Raw genomic sequence first — 20,598 nt, 5'->3', positions numbered from 1 at the left:
CACCTCGCCTCACCCTACCCCACATCACCCCGCCTCACCCCTCTCCACTCCCCAGAGAGGATGAGGCCTCCCATGGGGAGTCAATAAAGTCTGTCACATCACATTGAGGCAGGACCAAGATACTCCCCCACTCAGCTGTATCTAGGCTGAGCAAGGTATCCTTCCATAGGGAATGGGTTCCAAAAAGCCAGTTCAAGCACTAGGGATAAATCCTGGTCCCACTGCCTGTGGCCTCAAAGACTGGACAAGCCACACAACTGTCACCCACATTCAGATGGTCTAGTTTGGTCCTATGCAGGTTCCCTAGCTGTCAGTGAAATCTCACTAGCTCAGGTCAGTTGTTTCTGTGAGTTTCTACATCATGGTCTTGACCTCTTTGCTCCTCCCTGTCTTCTACTGGACTCCAGGAGCTCAGCCCTGTGCATAGCTATGATCTTTGCATCTGCTCCTATCAGTTACTGGATGAAGGTTTTATGATTACAATTAAGGTAGTCATCAATCTGATTACAGGAGAAAGCCAGTTCAGGCACCCTCTTCACTATTGCTAAGAGTCTTAGCTGGGGTCATCCTTGTGGATTCCTGGGAATTTCCCTAGTGACCAGGTTTCTTGTGTATCCCATATGGCTCCCTCTATCAAGCTATCTCTTTCCTTTCTCTCCCATTCTATCCTCCCTCCAACTTGACCATCAGCAATAGCACTCTTAGAGATATACCCAAAGCATTCACACTCATACCACAAATATATATATATATATATATATATTTTTTTTTTGGTTAACTCAGTGTATTTATAAAATGAAAAGTTCTATCAAAATACTTTTCACTGGAAAAAATAAATAGAACAGACAATGGATCTACTCAAAGTACACATTCACTTTGGTAGACTTCAGTGTAGGACAGTTCATGACAAGCATATTTGTCCTTATTCCCCCAGAGCCGATCAGCTTCCAAGCTAATGGTTAAATCATTTTTAACTGAGATTTTATCGTGTTGATATCTGGCTCATTCCACATCATCTTCAGCCAAGCTCTGAGCACTTACAATTCTCTGACTAATGGTTGGAAGCTTGGTCAGAAGCATCTGGAACACTGGCGGCGGAAGAGTCTGCTGTAACACTTGCAGCAGCTGCTGAGGCTGTCCACACACAGCAATTGCATTTGTCAGGTGGTCTACACCCTTCTCATATTCACCTTGTGCTAGCAACTCTTCACCAAGCTGTATCTCTTCAAGAAAGAATTTTTGAACAGCTTCAGCATCTTTTAAATCAGGCAACTTGGAAAGCCCAGCTCTTTCCTTAGCAAGTTTCTGTTTCTTTCTTCGTTCTCGAAGCCTGTTCTTGAAGTTGGGGTCACTCCGCCTTTTGCGGTCAAAGTAGATGCAGTACCCGATGAAGAGGGCACCGCACACGCCCGCGGCGATGGCACTGTTCCGGCCCACCATCTTCGCTCGGCTGGGGCGTGTGCCGGGCCTCGGAGGCCCGCCAAGCAGCGGTTAGCTCCGACAGACTGGAGCACGCCGGCCGCTCCACCACAAATATATTTGCTCAACTGTGTTCACAGCAGCATTATTTGTAATAGCCAGAACCTGGAAACAACCTAGATGCCCCTAAACTGAAGAACGGATAGAAAATATGGTACATTTACACAATGGAGTAGTAGTCAGCGGTTAAAAACAATGGAATCTTGAAATATGCAGGCAAATGGATGGAACTAGAAGGAATCATCCTGAATGGGGTATCCCAGACCCAGAAAGGCAACCATTTTATGTACTTACTCATAAATGGATATTAGACATAGATATTAGCAAAGGATAACCAGTCTACAGTCTAAAACTCCAGAGAAGCTAAGTAACAAGGATGACTCTAAGAGATATATACATGGATCCCCCTGAGAAGGGAAAATAGGCATGATCTCCTTAGCAAATAGGGAATTGGGGGAGACAGGGGAGGGGTGGGGGAGGAAAACATGAGGACATGGGATGTTTATTATATCTTTAAGACATTAAAATTGTCTACTGCTCTGTAAATGGTTCCCAACAGGTCTGGAAATCTTTATGTCTCAACACAATCAAAGAACAAATATGATCATTCAAGTACATGTAGAGACATGTCACTCAGTTTGAAATATAAAGAGCAAAATAACAGTAAAATGTCACTATCTAGATTTATTTTTTAATTTTAAATACATTATTATTTTATGTGTATGGATATTTTGTCTGTACATTTGTTTGTGTATTATTTACATGCTGCTCTTGAAGAAGGTGGAAAGGGCATTGGAGTTACAGACTGTTGTGCGTCATCATGTGGGTGCTAGGAATTGAACTCTGGTCCTGTGGAAGAGTAGTCACTGTTCTTTCATCCCTACAATATAGATTTAAATTCTATTTCTATTATTATTTTGTCATAAGATCATTTCAAGAACTGATAGATGGAATTGCATGAAATCACAAAACTTCTGTACAGCAGAGGGAATAATCAGTGAAATAAGGCAGGATTGGAAAAATTTTACCAGCTCTTCATTTGACATGGGATTAATGTCCAGACTCTATAACAATAAAAAAATTGAACATTGAAAGAACAAATAATCTAACCAATGATTAGACAAATAAGCACACAGCTGTCAAAGGTTGAAAAATACAAATGGCCAACAAATATATGTAAAAAGGGTTCAATATTTTTGGCAGTCAGTGAAATGCAATTCGAATATACACTGAGATTCTGTCTCACCTGTCAGAAAGGCTACTATGAAGAAGACAACAAATGCTGACAATGCTAAGAAGGAACATTTGTGCACTGATGGTGGAAATATAAATTTGTCCAGCAGCCAGGATTATCAGATCAGCATGGAGCTTCCTCAGAAAACAAACACAAGGACTAAAGAGATGGCTCAGCATATAAAAGGGCTTATTGCTCTCCCAGAGGACCAGAGTTAGGTTCTGAGTATCCACTTCGTGCAGCTCACAGACTTTTATCAGCTGCGACTTCTGCTCAAGGGAATCTGATTCCTTTGGCCTCCACAGACACTGTACTCACATGCACATATCCATATACAGATGCACACACATACACATAATACAAAATTTAAAAAACTAAGTACCCTCGAACTAGTTCTTCCAAACAGCCTCCTAAGAAGATAAGAATGCGTTCAATTTTGGATGAACTAGTGCCATACAGTCTGTGACATTTAATAACATAGTTATTTCAACTACTTCATGTTATGAGGATTTTATTTGTTCATAAACCCAAATCTACAAAACCATCATATAGTGCTTTCTTATGTAAGGCATATCTAGAGTGGGAACAGGCTGTATTCATTCCCTTAGATCCCTGTAACTTCCTATATGTTTTACTTTCAATAGTTTGAACTTGTACTCTTTAGTGGGGCATCTACTAGGCTTCTGAATTTACTTCATCAATGTAAGGGAGAGCTAGAATGCCTAGGGTTTTGCATGCTCTTAGATATCTCCCTAGGCAAGGACTGATTACTAAAGAGAAAGAGCTGAAAGCCCAGTCACATTTGCCTCAAGGTGGGACAAACTCTGAAATGGAAAGGTTCCATGTAGCCAGGCTGAGATTGAGCCCTCACTTGAACCATTCCCCTGCTTCTAGTTCCTATCCTTCTCTTCCCAGTCTTTTGTCATTTTTTCTAGAAAGGCTTCTTCAATAAATCATTTACATACAGATCTTTGCCCCAAGTTTTAGTTCTCAAGTAATGCTAGCACTAGAAATAAAATGCAAGTAAAAAACATGAGCCATATATGTGATTTAAAATCTTCTATTGGACACAGCCAAAGATAGAAGGAGGGCTGCGGTGGTCACTTGGTAGCTAAATTACTTGCTGTGCAAAGATGAAGACCCGAGCTCAGGTCTCCAGCAACTATACGAAAAACACGGCCTGACAGCACATGCCTGTAATCTCAGGATTGGGAGGCAAAAACAGGAGGATGCCAGTTCTGACTGACCAGTCTAGCCAAATCAGCAAGCTCGAAGTTCACTGAGAAAATCTGTCTCAAAACATAAGGTAAAGAGTGATAGAGGGAAATATTTGGTATCATCCTCATTTCTGGCCTCCTCAAATACATGCACGGCACACACACACATATGAAAAGTAAAAAAAAAGTTAAATTAACTTTAATAATACATAATAAATACAATAATAAATTAATTTTAATAATATGCATAATAATTTTAAATATACTTTTAATAATTTAATTTAATCTTGTATATAAAATGTCATTCAATATAAAATAAAAATATCAATGCAATGTTTTACATTTCTTCATATTATATCTTCAAAATCAGGTATGTACGACCATGTAAGGATGGAGGAAATAGGATGTAGAGCCAAATTTCACTGCTTACTAGCTATTTGTGGTATGGACACTATTTTATACAGCATAGATTTGGAGGATTCAAATTAGGAATAAGTTACCATACTTAATTTAACTGGTGTTTTATTAATGGCCTGCTGAATATTTGAGAGCCTAGGATGTTTGTAAGATTATGTTTTATGATAAAAATCGCTCAAGAGTGTTTTCATACATTAAATTGTCATTTAGGGAAGTTGTCAGTTTCTCTTTATCCTTGGCAACAATGAGTTTCTTGGTTACTGTTCTATTGCTATGATTAGACACCATTACCAAGGCAATTTATAAAAGGAAGCATTTAATTGGGGGTTTGCTTATAGTTTCAGAGGGTGAATTCATGACCATCACCATGGAAGGCATGACAACAGGCAGGTAGGCAGGCATGGTTTAAGGGCAGTAGTTGAAAACTTGCATTCTTATCTGCAGACAGGAGGCAGACAGAGAGAGAGAGAGACAGAGAGAGAGACAGAGAGAGACAGAGAGAGACAGAGACAGAGACAGAGACAGAGAGACAGAGAGACAGAGGACACAGACATAGAGACAGACAGAGACAGAGAGAGACTGGGCATAGCATAGGAATTTGAAACTTCAAAGCCCACTTGCAGTGACTGACACATGTCCAATAAGACTGCACTTCCTAATCCTTCCTGTATTAGCCTTTGGGGGCAATTCTCATTCTCATTCAAGCCACCACACTGAGTCTTGTTAGCTTTTCTCATATTTGTAAATCTGATACTGACTGTTTAAACTTTAAATATCACTTCACCTTTAGCAAACACAGAAACAGGTTTCCCTTTCTTTTCTCCTTCTCATTAACCTTGAAGGCAGTAGATTGATAGGAACTTCCTATTGCTGCTCTTATCCGAGGTATGAAAGACTCCTGCACATACATAAATATTTAATATTACAGCACATAAAATATAATTCTACACTGTACCCTCATCCTCTATTAAATTATATTTGGTAATAATCTAAAAATAGTCTGTAGGACATTTTCATTGATTCTTACAACCCGGCATACCTGTAGAGTATGATTTTGAAAGAGAAGATTAAGGAAACTAGAGGCAGTTACAGTTTAACAAAAATTGAAGCCACAGCAAAAAGAAAATATGTTGTGTAACACGTTACAAACACCCCAATTTCATGGACTATTTGCCAATATTTATTTCAAGGTTCATATGGATATTGATTTTTTTAAAATAAGGAAGATAGCTAAATGAACTTAAAGTAGCCTATAAAACAATTTCCTGGACTCTCGGTTGTTTATGAATCATTTTGCAGTAAAAGTGAATCATTTTTCATGACTCAGGATTTATAGATTCTGAGGCCCAATGGTGGGTAGAAATGCCCTATTCCTGATATAAAATTTATCATATGCTCAAGGAAGCCCACTTTGTGTATGTCTAAATATTTAACTCTTTAACTGGGAAAAATCTATACACTGGATCTTGTTCTTTGGGGAACATTTTGTACCTATATTATCATCTAAGATCACATGGATATAGTTTTTCTGTTTGTTTTATCTTGGTTTGATTTGGTTTTGTAGCCTAAACTGGCCTAGAACAATCTAGGGATAAACTAGATTAACCTTGAACTTCCAGAGAACCCCTTGGATTATAGGCATGAGCTACCACACCTAGTCATAAATGAAGTTCTCAAAATTCTAATTCACTGATTCAAGCTGAAAAGCCATTCACTCTGCATTCCTATATTTAACAGGCATATAGGTTAAAGAGACTTGTTTAATGTGATAGGATAGCAAAACATGGGGTTTCAAATAAAGATGTTCATGCTATAGTAGTACATCCCCGCTTCCCCATTCTCATATATCTATTACAGCTCATGTCTGAAATATAGGGGACAGTATTTTTTTTCCAATTTTTAAATAGGAACAAAGAATAGGCCTTAAGTGTTCTAAAAAGAAGCCCTCCTAATGCTATTTTTCACCTAATATATTTGATTCTTCAGTTTAAGAAGAAAATAAAAGACCGAGCATTTATGAATCATCTTAATGCATTATAAACTAAAAGCTCACTTAAAATATATAACAGAAAAATATTCTCATATCTAATCTATGGCATCATGTAAATGTCTGAACTTTATCGTTTCAGTTAGCAACAGATTTTTCTTCAAGTTAAGTCTGTGTCATGAATAACTAGGATCTTGGTTCACTCAGTTTTTGCTACTAGGGAAGAGTACTGTGTTTAACCTTGGGGGTTTCTTTTTGAGCATTTATTTTATGGGGATGCTCCCAAGTGAAGACCTGTATCAGACAGTGTTATGAAAAAATAATACTAGATATTTCAAATAAGAAGACTTCAAGTTGGGAAATTTCCCCACAGAATTGATCAACATGTAAGGAAGCAAACAAGAAAAAGTGAGGTATCTCGGAGATTGTTTGCTGTATAGTGTTAGAGTTGGTGGAGGATAGAAGAGTTGGTACTGCTACAGCTCGAGAGTTTTAGACCTACAATATAAACTGTGAACAGTTCATCCCTGATCATTCATGATTTGGATATCAGGGATTGGGGAGCGAGAAACTTCGTGAAAGGACCTGGAACAACATTTATTTAAAAAAAAATAGCTGCTGCCAAAGGAAATGAACAAATTAGGAAAAAACCCTTTTCACACCCAAGCCTCTACCAGTACCTCCAGCTGTTTTCTCATGTTGGAAAGAAATTGACAAGAAAGTCTGGAACATGTCTAGAGAGAACTGAGAAAAGTGTGGAGCCACAGGTGAACAGGCAAACATATGTGGAAGCCTCTGGCTTCTAGAACGGTTTTGCAAACCCCACTGTCATTTTCTGTAGTATTTTCCATGTGATTGTTTGGGAGGCAGCATATTGGAAACTCAGCTATAAACACAATTCAGTAATAAATACAGAGTGTGGCTACTACATTAAACACTAACCCATCCTTATTATGTTTCATTTTTTAATGGCATTATAATCTAGAAAGAATAAAATAAACTGCGTTGAAAATCAGAAACTAGGCTTTAATTTCTATAATTTCCTTTAATTTTGTGTATAAAAGATGATTAGGTATTCACACTCATTTATGTGTGGTAGCCACACAATTATACCATGTATTTCCTATATTTCTTGAAGGTGAGAACTTCTTATTTTGCTGATGATCTTCACCAACATCTTTGTTTCCTGGCAAATTGGTTTCCTCCAAACTTCACAAAGACCTGCTCCAATTCAGTTTGACCTTTTTGTTCTTCAGACTGAGCTATTAAGCAGCGAACCGCTGCTGAATTGTCTCTATGGGCTGGGGAGTTTTCTCTGCTTTAACTTCCATAGTGCACATTGTTACATTTTTATTCAATATTTAATTGGAATAGCCAGAAATGAAGACATGGCAGATTTTGGTTTTTGAAAAACATGCTAACATGAGGAGGCACCTGACTGGGATAATGTGAAGACTAGGTGGGCTATTCCCTGTACCCGAACTTCATCACAGCATAGAATCCTTGGGTTTGTTTGATGTCTTTTCTTTTTTCTTTTCTTTCTTGTTTTTTGTAACATCACAGTTCAAGTTTTAATGTGCAATTGTGCTAGTGAAGAAGAAGGCAGTAGTTCTGATTTTATGACAGTCTTGGAAATCGCAGAGTATCACTTTTGATATGTCCTATTAGCCAAAGCAATAAGAAGTCTGTGTCTACCTGGTGACTGGTGAAGTCACAAGGTTACATTGTAGAAAACCATGTAAGATAGAAGGTATTGTTGCCATTGTCTTTGGAAAATAAGAAATTTGCCAAGACCTTATTCTTGCAGAGCTTAGAATTGCTGAGGCATTCATGTATTATAGCAGTCATACAGATGAATGGATTCAGTTGATAATGGAAAACAATGTGGTTATAAAGTACAAATAAAAGAATCTGGCTCAAGGTCTTAGCACAGAAATCTACCAGATTTTCAAAGAAGAGTTAGCACCAATAGTCCTTAAAATATTCCACAAAATAGAAAGAGAAGGAACATTGCGAAATTCATTATGTGAGGCCAGTCATCTTGATATCTAAACCACACAAAGACTCAGCAAAGAGAATTACAGACCAATTTTCCCTCATAAACATAGATGCAAAAATACTCAATAAAATACTTGCAAACTGAACACAGGACCACATCAAAAAATTATGTGCCATGATCAAGTGGGCTTCATCCCAGCGATGCAAGGGTGGTTCAGTGTATGAAAATGAGTAAATGTAATCAACCAAATAAATAAACTTAAAGAAAAAGTGTGATCTTCTCATTAGATGCAGAAAAGGCCTTTGACAAAAATCTAACATCCCTTCAAAATAAAAGTCTTGGAATGATTAGGGATACAAGGAATATACTTAAACATCTATTATCTATATCTCCATATCTATTCAAGATAGTGCTTAAAGTCTTAACTAGAGTAATAAGACAACTGAAAGAAATAAAGATGACACAAAGAATAAAGTATGTCTCAAACAAATTTAATTATACCAAAAGTTATGTCATGGAAAAGGCATGGTAACTAAACTACTAAAGAGAGTATCTAAGATACCATGGGGTTAGAGAAGGAAATAGGAAACAAGCAAACATAGGCCTTTGCAGGCCATGCAAAGTAGTTTATTTTTTATTCAAAGAACAATGTAGTCTGATATATATTTCTGAAATAGTTGTAATAAATAAGAAGGTCAGATTTAGCTTTACAGAACAGAAGTGTGTTTTAAGTGTGGAGAATGGACTGAAAAACTTCAAGAGACAGATGGCTTAGAAAATTTGCACTATAATCCAGCAAGATTTGACTACAGCCTAGACTATGTTGGCCACAGGATAGATGGAGAGAAGTAAAACAGTTGAGGGGATATTAGAAGGTCAAATTCATAGCACGTGAGCGTGAGGACAAATTTAAACCAGGAACTGGGTGTCAAGGATAATCTGTTTCTGATGATTTCTGAAACTACACTATGACATTCACTAGAATAATGAGTATAGTAAGAGGCCATTTGATTATAGGAGATAAAAGGTTTGATTTCTGGCATGTTGAGTTTCAGAGGCTTACGAATATGTTGATTAAGATAACTGGATGCTCACGGGAGATCTCTTGATTCAGAAATATACATGTTGTCTGTTAATAGACAATGATAGTATGCACATGACATATGCTATATCCATCATGTAGTTGAAACATTTGGGATGGAATTTTTGACTTCTTGAGATAAGAAAGAATCTTTCTTATTTGTGTTTTCCTCTTTTGCTCCAAGTGACTCCTGAAAGGTATCTAGAAACATATAGGTCATCTAGAGCTCAGTTTGACAATCTGATCAAGCTCAGACTTCTCAATTTTAATATGAAGTTCATGAAGAGCTATAGTGATAGTACTACCTGAGATGAAACTTGAGCCTTCAGCCATTTATTTCTCAACACACCCAGAGAATTACTTTTTGTTATCCTATACTAGAAAGAATAGCTTAGTTGTCTTGTCTATCTGAAGCTCCATAGAAAGAAACAGACCTTTTTTTTCAAGCAATGTTGAAATTATATTTACAAGATGAACCTAGTTTTCATGTTCCCACTTCTTCCATATTGTCTAGAATTTTCTTTTGTTGGAGATTGTATATTTTGCCTAACAGCTTTGTATCTTCATAAAACAATTCACAGACAGTTTAGTCATGACCAAGTTTTCTTCAGCCTTAGAATGTGTTCTCAGAATACATCGAAGAGTGTAACATCTTGCTAGTTCTCAGTTATTGATAACATGATTACTGATATCAAACGTATCTTTGTAGTCCTACAACGTAATGTTTTATACTTAACAAGGGCCATATTTTCATTTCATATCCTGGGTAGATCACCAGACTCCTTCATGAAAAAAAATCATGTGACCGCTTCTATCCCTGCCCATGCACAGACCTAGAAGTCAGGAATTATTTGGCTACTAATGAATCCAATTTTAGGGAAGCCAGCATAAATTTTCCAGAACAGTAATAATTTATGCCATTTTCCTTGTTTATTTTACTTTGAGCTTCAGATTGAACCCAGAGTTTTATATCTATTAGACAAGTGCACTGACACTGAGCCACATCCATACCCTAGTTAATTAACAGTTTCCTTCCTAGTGTCTTATGTCTTATCTGACATTAGATGATATCTAATAACTATGTATCACTAACTTACTGTCTGCTCAAAAATTGAATATAGTAGATTTTTCACTCTCCACATTTGAGTGGAAAATAAAATTAGGCTTCTATGATTAACAGAGAACCTTGAGACTGAAAAATTTATGAAGGAGGAAAAAGAGGGTAGGTCATGATAGGCCATGGGTGAATCGAACTTATGAGTAATTCAAATTTATGAATAAGTTGGATTTCAAAATCCGAGTCAAGATCTACAGATGAGGTAATGAGGAATTACCATAATTTTGAGGAAGTGGAAGAAGCTCGCAGAGAAAACCAACATGCTTTGTGTAATGGAAATTCATAGTGAATACTTATAGGATCTTGACACCAAACTCAATGACTGTGAAACCAAATCTCATTCCAGTGTATATTTTCTTGGACTCTGACGATATCATTCTATTGCACTTGTATGAATTCCCCCTTAAAGCAGACCTAAGGACACAGATTTACATGCAAGTGAATTACTTGGGGGATGATGCCAGCACATCCTGGCAAAGGAGTGGAGAAATGAGATAAGGAAGATAAGCAATATTTCAATGTTAGTGAGTATATTCCTGATACAGGCAACAGAGCTCATTCATGGTGGGAACCCCTGGGATATAGGGTAAAGGACAGCTTAGAGTTATCTACTCAAGGAGAAAGGAAGCTAAGATATTTACTCACCACTGCAAATTACCATTGGTGAAGAGTAGGAATGTTAACTATTTGGCATTCCCAGCCTGCCCCATGCAAGAGATGGCTGGGCTCTTGTTACATGGGGAAAACCCTCTAGAAGAAGTTCCCATGTACTTGCTGTAAGACATTATTGATGTGAATATTGAATACAAAAAGAATATGAATGGAATTTACTATGCAGATCATATTTCAGTTGTTCTGGAGGTGTCTGTTTGGGATAAAGGAAATAAGTGGGACAGATCACTTTAATAGAGACATTTGGCTTCACGATAGTGAATTCTACATTAATAGATGGTGAGAAATAATGTATTAATATGAACAATAACGGTGTTGAAATTTACTTAAGATTCATCTCTGCATGCTATGTTAATGAGTAATTTTCAGAAATCTAGCATACCATAGAATCATAAAGTTGAAAAATGTCCTTGGAAATTACCTTTATATTGTCTTATATAGTCTCTCCCTAATGTAAGTTTGCTCAACATCAATAAATGGACATTAATTTTAGGCTTTAAGTAACTAAAAATATTTCATTGGTATATTTGCTTAACAGGAGACAAACTGGCATGCTTTGGTTAGGGATGCAATTTGTGTAATTCTTAGTCAAGCTATTAAAATACATTAATATCCACAGACAATCTTGATCATTTCTGCCCCAACACAGTTTATTAAATCTCCCAACTCAGAAAATGGCACAAATGTATACATGGAAAAGATGTAAGTTAAAAAAGTAGCCATGCATCTTATTTTCTTAACTAGAATGACCCAGTCCTTATTAAGACAATTACCATTTAGGAATAGTTAACCATTTCAATTAAAATCTCTTGTTAGAAATAATTTTGCTACATGATGCAGTAGACCCACAATCATTTAACTTTGTGGCTGAAATCAATGATTAAGAGCACTAGTTTCTCTGGTAGAACTTGGGTTTGATTCGTAGTACCCACACTGTGGCTCACAATCACTGTTAGTTCAAGTTCTAGGTCATCTTACATCCTCTTCTGACTTCCTTGGGCACCAGGCATGCATGTGGTGTATATACATACATGCAGTCAGACATTCAAACACAAAAAATAAAATAAATTAGCCTTTAAAAAAGATACAAAGTTATTTTACAAACATAATGTAATATTCTAGAAGTAAATATTTATAAACCAAAGGAATTCTAGTGGATGATTAAAATCACTAAATTTTGACCAACTGTGGCTTTCTATCATGGTATCTGTATGCTGCAAAGAGAAGCTTCAAGGATAAGCCTCCTAATTGGATATTTAATACCATGGTGAGCCCTGAAATCACATATGTGCAAACAGCACTACACACACTCAGAAGACTAATGTTGTATTTATATATATTTGTGTGTGTGTGTGCATGTGTATGTGTATGTGTGTGTACATTCAACAAAATAATTGAAGAAAAAAGAGGCCATGAATTTGAGAGGGAGTAGGGGAGGAGGCCTAGGGGAAGGAAGGGGAGGAAGGAAAAGGTATGAATATATTTCCATTTTTAAAAACTGCCATAAATTCAAGCTATTGGGGCCTTCTTTCCACAGGCTTCTCTGAAAATACTTCTTTTTCTAAGTGCTAGAGCTCAAACCCAGGGTCTTTCACATCTTAGTAAAGTGATGTCCCACTGAACTACATCCCCAGTTCCTGCTTCTTCTAATCATGGTAAAAATATACGTAAGTTTTACTACTGTCACCATTTAAGGGTACAGTTCATCAGTGTTTAAGTACCATCATATTATTGTGCAACTATTATTCTGAACCTATTAAACAGTCACTTCTTATTTAATAACTCCACTCTAGTGCCTGACAACTGTCATTCTAATTCCTTCTCTAGAAATCCCAAACACATTACTCCAGGTACCTTAGAGAAGTGTAATCATACAGAATTAGTCCTGTTGTGGCTGGATGGTTTTGAAATCAGGCATCTTAACTGTATTTTCAAAAGTCAATTAAATTAATGTGGAATGTGAGGTACTGCTGCCTTTTACTAAGTTGAAGTCCTAGTGAAAAAACACATATGTCCAGTGCTTAGTTCACTGGTGGTTAGAGAACAAGAACATGCATATAACACCCTGTGGCCAAAACACATCATTTCATTGTCCTTGCAAGAAGATTCACAGAAGGCCCATCCAGGTGCTTTATATAAAAATAACAGTTCCCTCCAGCTACCTAACCTAGATTTTAGGTTATATAAAATGATTTGTTTGGAAGGAAAATGGTGAATAAACACATTGTAGGATTGGGGCGATATACTTACCCTGAATTCTTTAGGGCTACATCCACCCTTCAAAGGATTCAGGAGCAGATTCTAAATGGTATCTGAAAATCTCAAATATCTCATTTCCTTTCCAGTGTCTGGTTTGGAGAGAAATGGGAGCATCATCTCTGGTCAGTAACTAAGGAAAGGTTGGCCAGATGGCTTTTGAGAAAGGGTGTCTAGCTCTTAAAAAAGATCCAAATGAGAAATGCAAGTATTTTTTCTTCTTTAGGATATTTTCATTCCAACATGTGATGCTATCTTGTGACTATGAAAAATACCAAAATCAGCCACAAAGTTACCATGCAGAGGATGGCAGAGCAGAAAGAGAAAAACCCTGGAAATCTGAGGCTGAACTAGCCCTAAAAGTTTCCTATCTTAGTATTTCATGGAATGTGAGACTACAATAGGCCCTTGTCTAAGCTGTTGAGATGCATGCAGTTGTCTATAACTTGCAGACAATTAACAGATGAAGTTGACTCTGTGATGTCACAGAGAGATTTTTCTTGGAGGCAGATACTAAGACGGAGCTTGGTTCATGAGATGTTTCTTAGGAAGTATCTTTTAGGAGGTTGGAGAGATGGTGCAATGGTTAAGAGCATGAGCCTTTCTTCCAGGGGACCCAAGTTCAATTCCCAGCACCCACATGGTCACTCACAGCTGTCTGTAGGGTACCTGACACCCTCACGCATACATACACACAAAAAAGCCAATGCATATTTATTAAAAACAAATAAATAATTTTAAGTATCTTGTAGAAGACACAGGAAAGAAGCAGATCCAGGTAGAAGTGAAACTGTGAACTATGCAATGTGAGAGTCATCGGTCAAAAGTTGGGGCAAGAAACCAGGCTTTTATGTCTTCATATTTTTTAGTCATTAGAATGCATTTCTTTGGTGTAAACATGAACTTTAGAAGCTTCAACAAACCCCGAGAGGCCAATTGACAACTGTTTACGCTGACAGTACTCTCAGCAACTGAGAGAAGCTTTTCGTTAGAGAGAAACTGGATGGTACATCACAACATCTGTTGCACATGGTTACTAGAACCATTCAATGGCCAGATGCCTGACCTAGACCCATAAAAAGTACAGTAGCTTATAGTAGTAATTCCACTCATGTAGTTTTGCTATGTTTGCTTTTATTTAACTTCCCTTTGCTAATCGCTGAAGGCTAATAGTTGCACTGTCTATAAATACCCATGCATTATTATTAAGCTGTTATCTGTCTGTGTTTAATGTTATTGGGATGGTTTGGTGTTTACTAAACGATCAGCTGAACTTCCAAGACTTTCTGACTCTTGAAACTTGTCCATCGGCTTCTCACTCAGCTCTGATTCTTCTCTCAGTCCCCTTTCCTGTCATTTTGCTCCTTCTCAGTCTTTAGTCACAAATATGCTCTAAGTTGGTGTCAAGGATGCTACCTTGGGTTTGTGTAATTAGCATGCCCTACAGTGTTCTTACTTTCTTCCAAGCTTAACAGATTCTCAGACTACTTCGAGTATTGGCATTTAAACCAAACATCAGCTCTTTATCTTCCAGGACATCCTACATGTTTTTGGAGGACCTACCCACTTCCAATTCAATACCAACTAGAAATAGTTCTTTATCATTCTTCATAAAGCAAACTTACTTCCGACTTCCTAGTCATATTTTTATTCTATTGTGCTTCAGTTACCTTCATTCAAAATCTTGGATTTACATTTGGTTGCCAGCTGTGAAAGACAGGACAGAGTTATTGGTTTATCAGATTTGAATGATTAGTCATTTTTAAAAAACACATTGACCATGTATAATAGCATTTTCAGAGTTTGATGCTGTAGACATTAGATTTTTCATTAACTACAAATATTTACTAAGGGCTTCCTTCATAGTACCACCTGACAAGTGAATTATTTAGGAGTAGAGTCAGGCACTAAAGGCATTTTGACTACTTTGAGATGGATAATAAATGATTTTTAGGAATTACTCACAAAGCTTGAGATACTAAAGAGATCTCAAGTATCTTATAGTTATTGTAACTATTCCAAACAGATCATATTAGACTGTTTGGTACTACAAAGTTTCACAAAGGAAGTAAGGTTTGGTTTCCTCTAGACCTCAGATATCCCAAGGAATGAGTCTCCTCTCCCCACATTCATCTTAGCAAAGTTACCATTAACTAAATTTCTCAACTGAAACCTTGTACATTGGTTTTTACTGTCCATAACCTCTTACTTCGTGCATACATGAGTTAGTCCCATGACCTTCAACTGCAAACGTTTCCTGAATATACCTACTTGCCTGAGTGCCCTGACACCTATTTCAGCTGTTGGTCTTGAAAATATTTGTAAACACCTGTTTTATGTTTTTCAGTTGATTTGTTTTTTTTCTTTGTACTTATCCTTATTTTGATAGTGTTGTATTACATTGATTGATTGATTGACTGGTATGGTGGTGATGACCATTGTGTGTGTGTGTGTGTGTGTGTGTGGTGTGTATGTATGGAAGTCAGAGGACAATGTGAGAAGAGTTAGTTTTACCACAAAGGTTCAGGAATCAGACTCAGGTCATCAGGTTTGGTAAGAAGTACATTTACTCACTGAGCTATCTCACTGACCTATTTGGTATTATTCGAAACACACCTGTGTAATAACACTTAGAATACTACAATCTAAGCAGGAACTGCATCATATAAAATTCTCGTACTCAGAACCATAAGATGGGTGCATAAGTAATTTGGAATCAATGAGTAATAATTTATCTCATTCTAAGATGATTTTGTCATTTTTACATTGCACCAGTGACTTCTTTATAGTGGCCATCTTTGTAGATGCTGGGGTGTCTAATATCACAACTCCCCCTTCTCTTCTATCCCTTTTTATATCATTTGTAGCAAGTGAGGGGTCACACTGCTACCACCATATTACATTTAAGTAGCTGTAAACTCCTATGAGCCTTACTGCCTCTAAGCTTTTTTGAAGCTTTCAGAAATAGCTCATCTGAAGTGGGTTTACAGCTTCAGTGTGTGAGAGTGTTAATAAGTCTGTGTGGTAGGTAAAACCTTTTTCCTCTGCGTTTTTATGTTTTGCACACAGGGCCCTGCAATTTCAGCAGACAAAAGACAGATTAACTGAAGAAAAGGCACATTTTATTTGATGTTAATATTTTTACATGGCATAGAGATCTCATAGAAAAGGAAGTGAAAACCACAAAGAGGTAGTCAAACACACAGGCTTAAATACAATTTTAACAAAAGGCAATGAGTTTGAGGAGCAGTGACAAGACAAAGGAAAAGGACTTGAGAATCTAGCATGGTAAATTGTGAGAAGACAAATACAGAGGCCTACTAGAAGATAAAGGTTGTTTAGTAAGGTTTGTTTTGCATGTTGTTTTTAAGCTGATAAGAGCCTTGAGTTGTCCTGATGATTAACAATCCTGTGATTAAGTGTCTTCCTGCTAGGAGAGGGGAGGAAAGGAAGCTCCTTCAAATAGGGGATTTATGACCTGATTTTAGCCTAACAAAGAACAGAGAAGAGAGCTTTTCTCTATATGAACTCTTTTTAATTATATTAAACCACCAAATTGGAGTGACATATTATAATACCCCTTATTCTTCTCTTCAGGGACAGTAGAGACCTGGAAGCTGTAGGATAAACGGTCCTTCCCTCCATTCTAGGAGGTATGGTATAGGGGTTTCAGGGAAACTAGTGGCTCTCAACTTCTTCCTTTCCTCACTGAAGTTACTAAGCTCACATCCTACACAAATTATTGCTTGACCTCCCACCTCTCTCTCCCTCCCTTCTGTTTTTCCTTCTTTCTTTCTTTAGTTCTTCTTAAGACAGGGTCTCATATGATCCCAGCTAGTCTCGGAACTCCTTATTTAGGCAAAGCTAGTTTTGAACTGCTGAACCTCCTGCATCCACTTCACAACTCTTGGGATTACAGGCATGTGGCACCATACAGAGAGTTAACTACCTTAAAAGCAATAATTTCATAGGTTCCATTTTCTAGGGCATCCCACTTTAAAATAGTCTTCCTGCTTTTGTTTCTTTACAGTCCCAAATAGCTACAATAAAGAGTAGTAAATTATCTTAAGCTGTTGCTTTCACATACCTTCTTTTTCTATACTTCTTAGAAATCTCTTCCTATGGTCTTAATGTATCTCTCACTACCCAAAAGTCACTGGTGTGATAGCATTAAGTAGAACTTTCAGAAAAATCAATTGACCATGGGTTCAGAGCTATCATAAATGACATTTAAAAAAGTTTAAGGGTATTGTTTGCTTCTTCTACCATGTGAGAACACAATAAGAAACACTATCTTGAATCACAGATGGGGCCCTCACCAGATGCTAAAGCTCTTGGCACTTTGGTCTTTGCCATCTCAGACTCAGACTCCACAATTATGAATAATGCTTTGTGCTGCTTATAAATTACTCTATGTTTCTGTTATAGCAACACAAATGAAACAAAGATGTTCTCCAATTGCTGGGATTCTAAGATATAGTTAATAAAAATAGAGAATACCCACTGAAATATAAACTCCAAATACTTTGTTAGCATAAAAATGCCTCCTGTAATATTTGGAATATGTTTATATTATCTTTTCTTTACATGGAATTTGATTTTTTTCTTATTTATACAATTTTTATTTTAATTAGAAACAAGCTTGTTTTACATGTTGATTCCAGTTCTCTCTCCCTCCTCTCCTCCCTTGCCCCCACTGCCCCATATCCCTATCACCTTTCTGCTCCCCAGGGAGGGTGAGGTCTTCAATGGGGGCATCTTGAAAGTCTGTCACATCATTTGGAGTAGGGCCTAGGCCCTCCCCCATGTGTCTAGGCTGACAGAGTATCCCTCTATATAGAATGGGCTCCCAAAGTCCATTTGTACACTAGGGATAAATACTGATCCACTACCAGAGGCTCCATAGACTGCCCAGGCCTCCTAACTGACACCCACGTTCAGGGGTTCTGGAAGAGTCCTATACTGGGTTTCAGGTTATCAGTCTGGGGTCCATGAGCTCCCCCTTGTTCAGTATTTTTCCCCAACTCAATCTTCCTGCTCCCTCATTTACTAGTCTCCCCTCCTCTTCTCCCCTTCTCTTTCTCCTAATCCCCTCTACCCTCCCCCCATGTTCCCAATTTGCTCAGGATATCTTGTCCCTTTTCCCTTCTCTGGGGACCATGCATGCTTCTCTTAGGGTCCTCCTTGCTTCCTAGCCTCTCTAGAGGTGTGGATTGTAGGCTGGTAATCCTTTGTTGTATCATATCCATATATGAGAGAGTACATACCATGTTGTTCCTTTTGTGACTAGGCTAGCTCCCTCAGGATGGTTTCTTCTAGTTCCAGTGAATTTCAAGATTCCATTGTGTTTTTTTTCTGGTGAGTAGTACTCCAGTGTGTAAATGTCTTTATCCATTCTTCAGTTGAGGAGCATCTAGGTTGCTTCCAGGTTCTGGCTATTAAAAATAATGCTGCTATGAACATAGTTGAGCAGATGTCCTTGTTGTATGAATGAGGTCTTTGATCCATTTGGACTTAAGTTTGTGCATGGCGATAGATATGGACCTATCTGCAGTCTTCTATACACCACCATCTAGTTATACCAGTGCCATTTGTTGAAGATGATTTCTTTTTTTCCGTTATATAATTTTAGCTTCATTGTCAAAAATCATGTGCTTGTAGGTGTTTGGTTTATATCACGGTTTTCAATTCATATCACGGTTTTCAATTCAATTCCATTGGTCTACCTTTGTATTTTTGTGCCAATGCCAAGCTGTTTTCAGGACTATAGTTCTATAATACAGCTTGAAGTCAGGGATGGTGATGCCCCTGGAAGTTCCTTTATTGTACAGGGTTGTTTTGGCTAACCTGGGTCTTTTGTTTTTCCATATAAAGTTGAGTATTAATTTTTTAAGGTCTGTGAAGAATTGTGTTAGGATTTTGATGAGGATTGCATTGAATCTGTATAGCTTTTGACAAGATTGCTATTTTTACTGTGTTGACCCTACCTATTCAAGAGCATGGAAGATCTTTCCATTTTCTGGTATCTTCTTTAATTTCTTTCTTTAAAGACTCAAAGTTCTTGTTACATGTCTTTCACTTGTTTGATTAGTGTTACCCCAAGGTATTTTATGTTGTTAGTGGCTATTGTAAAGGGTGATGTTTCTTTGATTTCTTTCTCAGTTCATTTATCTTCTGTATATAGTAGGTCTACTGATGTTTTTGAGTTAATTTTGTATCCTACCACTTTGCTGAAGGTGTTTACAGTAGGAGTTCCCCGGTAGAGCTTTCAGGTCACTTATGCAGACTATCATATCATCTGCAAATAGTGAAAGTTTGACTTCTTCCTTTCCAATTTGTATCCCCTTGATCTGCTTTTGTTGTCATATTGCTCTAGCTAGAACTTCAAGGACAGTATTGAAAAAATATGGGAAGAGGGGACAGCCTCGTCTTTTTCCTGATTTTAGAGGAATCACATAGAGTTTCTGTCCATTTAGTTTGATGCTGGCTGTTGGTTTGCTGTATATAGCTTTTTTATGTTTGGGTATGTTTCTGTTATTCCTGATCTCTCCAAGTCCTTTATCATGAAGGGATGTTGGATTTTCTCAAAGATTTTTTTCAGCATCAAATGAGATGATCATGTGGCTTTTCTTTTTTCAGTTTGTTTATATGATAGATTACATTGATAGATTTTCATGTGTTGAACCATTCCTGAATCCCTGGGATGAAGCCTACGTGATCATGGTGGATTATTTCTCTGATGTGTTCTTGGATTCAATTTGCCAGTATTTTATTGAGTATTTTTGTATCCATGTTCAAGAGGGATATTGGTCTGTAGTTCTCTTTCTTAGTTATACCTTTGTGTGACTTGGGTACCAAGGTAATTGTAGCCTCATAAAAAAAGTTTGGCAATGAACCTCCTGCTTCTACTGTGGGGAATAATTTGAGGACTATTGGTATTAGCTGTTCTTTGAATTTCTGGTAGAATTCTTCACTGAATCCATCTGGCCCTGAGCTTTTTTGGTTAGGAGACTTCTGGCGACTGCTTCTCTTTTATTAGGGGTTATAGGTCTATTTAAATTGCTTATCTGTTCTTGATTTAATTTTGGTAAGTGATAGCTATCCAGAAAATTGTCCGTTTCCTTTAAATTTTTGAATTT

The 20,598-nt window shown here is 37.3% G+C and overlaps 1 protein-coding gene across 1 annotated transcript; it reads right to left on the bottom strand.

Moving 5' to 3' along the window:
- Window positions 1–806: 806 nt before the first annotated feature.
- Window positions 807–1,479, bottom strand: LOC101832546 (mitochondrial import receptor subunit TOM20 homolog). The gene has a single exon (XM_005074245.4). It carries the CDS (start codon window positions 1,438–1,440, stop codon window positions 1,003–1,005), a length of 438 nt encoding a protein of 145 aa, XP_005074302.1. The 5' UTR covers window positions 1,441–1,479; the 3' UTR covers window positions 807–1,002.
- Between the last annotated feature and the right edge of the window lie 19,119 nt (window positions 1,480–20,598).

This window comes from Mesocricetus auratus, unplaced genomic scaffold (assembly GCF_017639785.1).
Source record: "Mesocricetus auratus isolate SY011 unplaced genomic scaffold, BCM_Maur_2.0 Super-Scaffold_100003, whole genome shotgun sequence".
Taxonomy (NCBI): domain Eukaryota; kingdom Metazoa; phylum Chordata; class Mammalia; order Rodentia; family Cricetidae; genus Mesocricetus; species Mesocricetus auratus.
The sequence above is the reverse complement of the archived record's forward strand: the minus strand, read 5'-3'. Positions and strand labels throughout refer to the sequence as shown.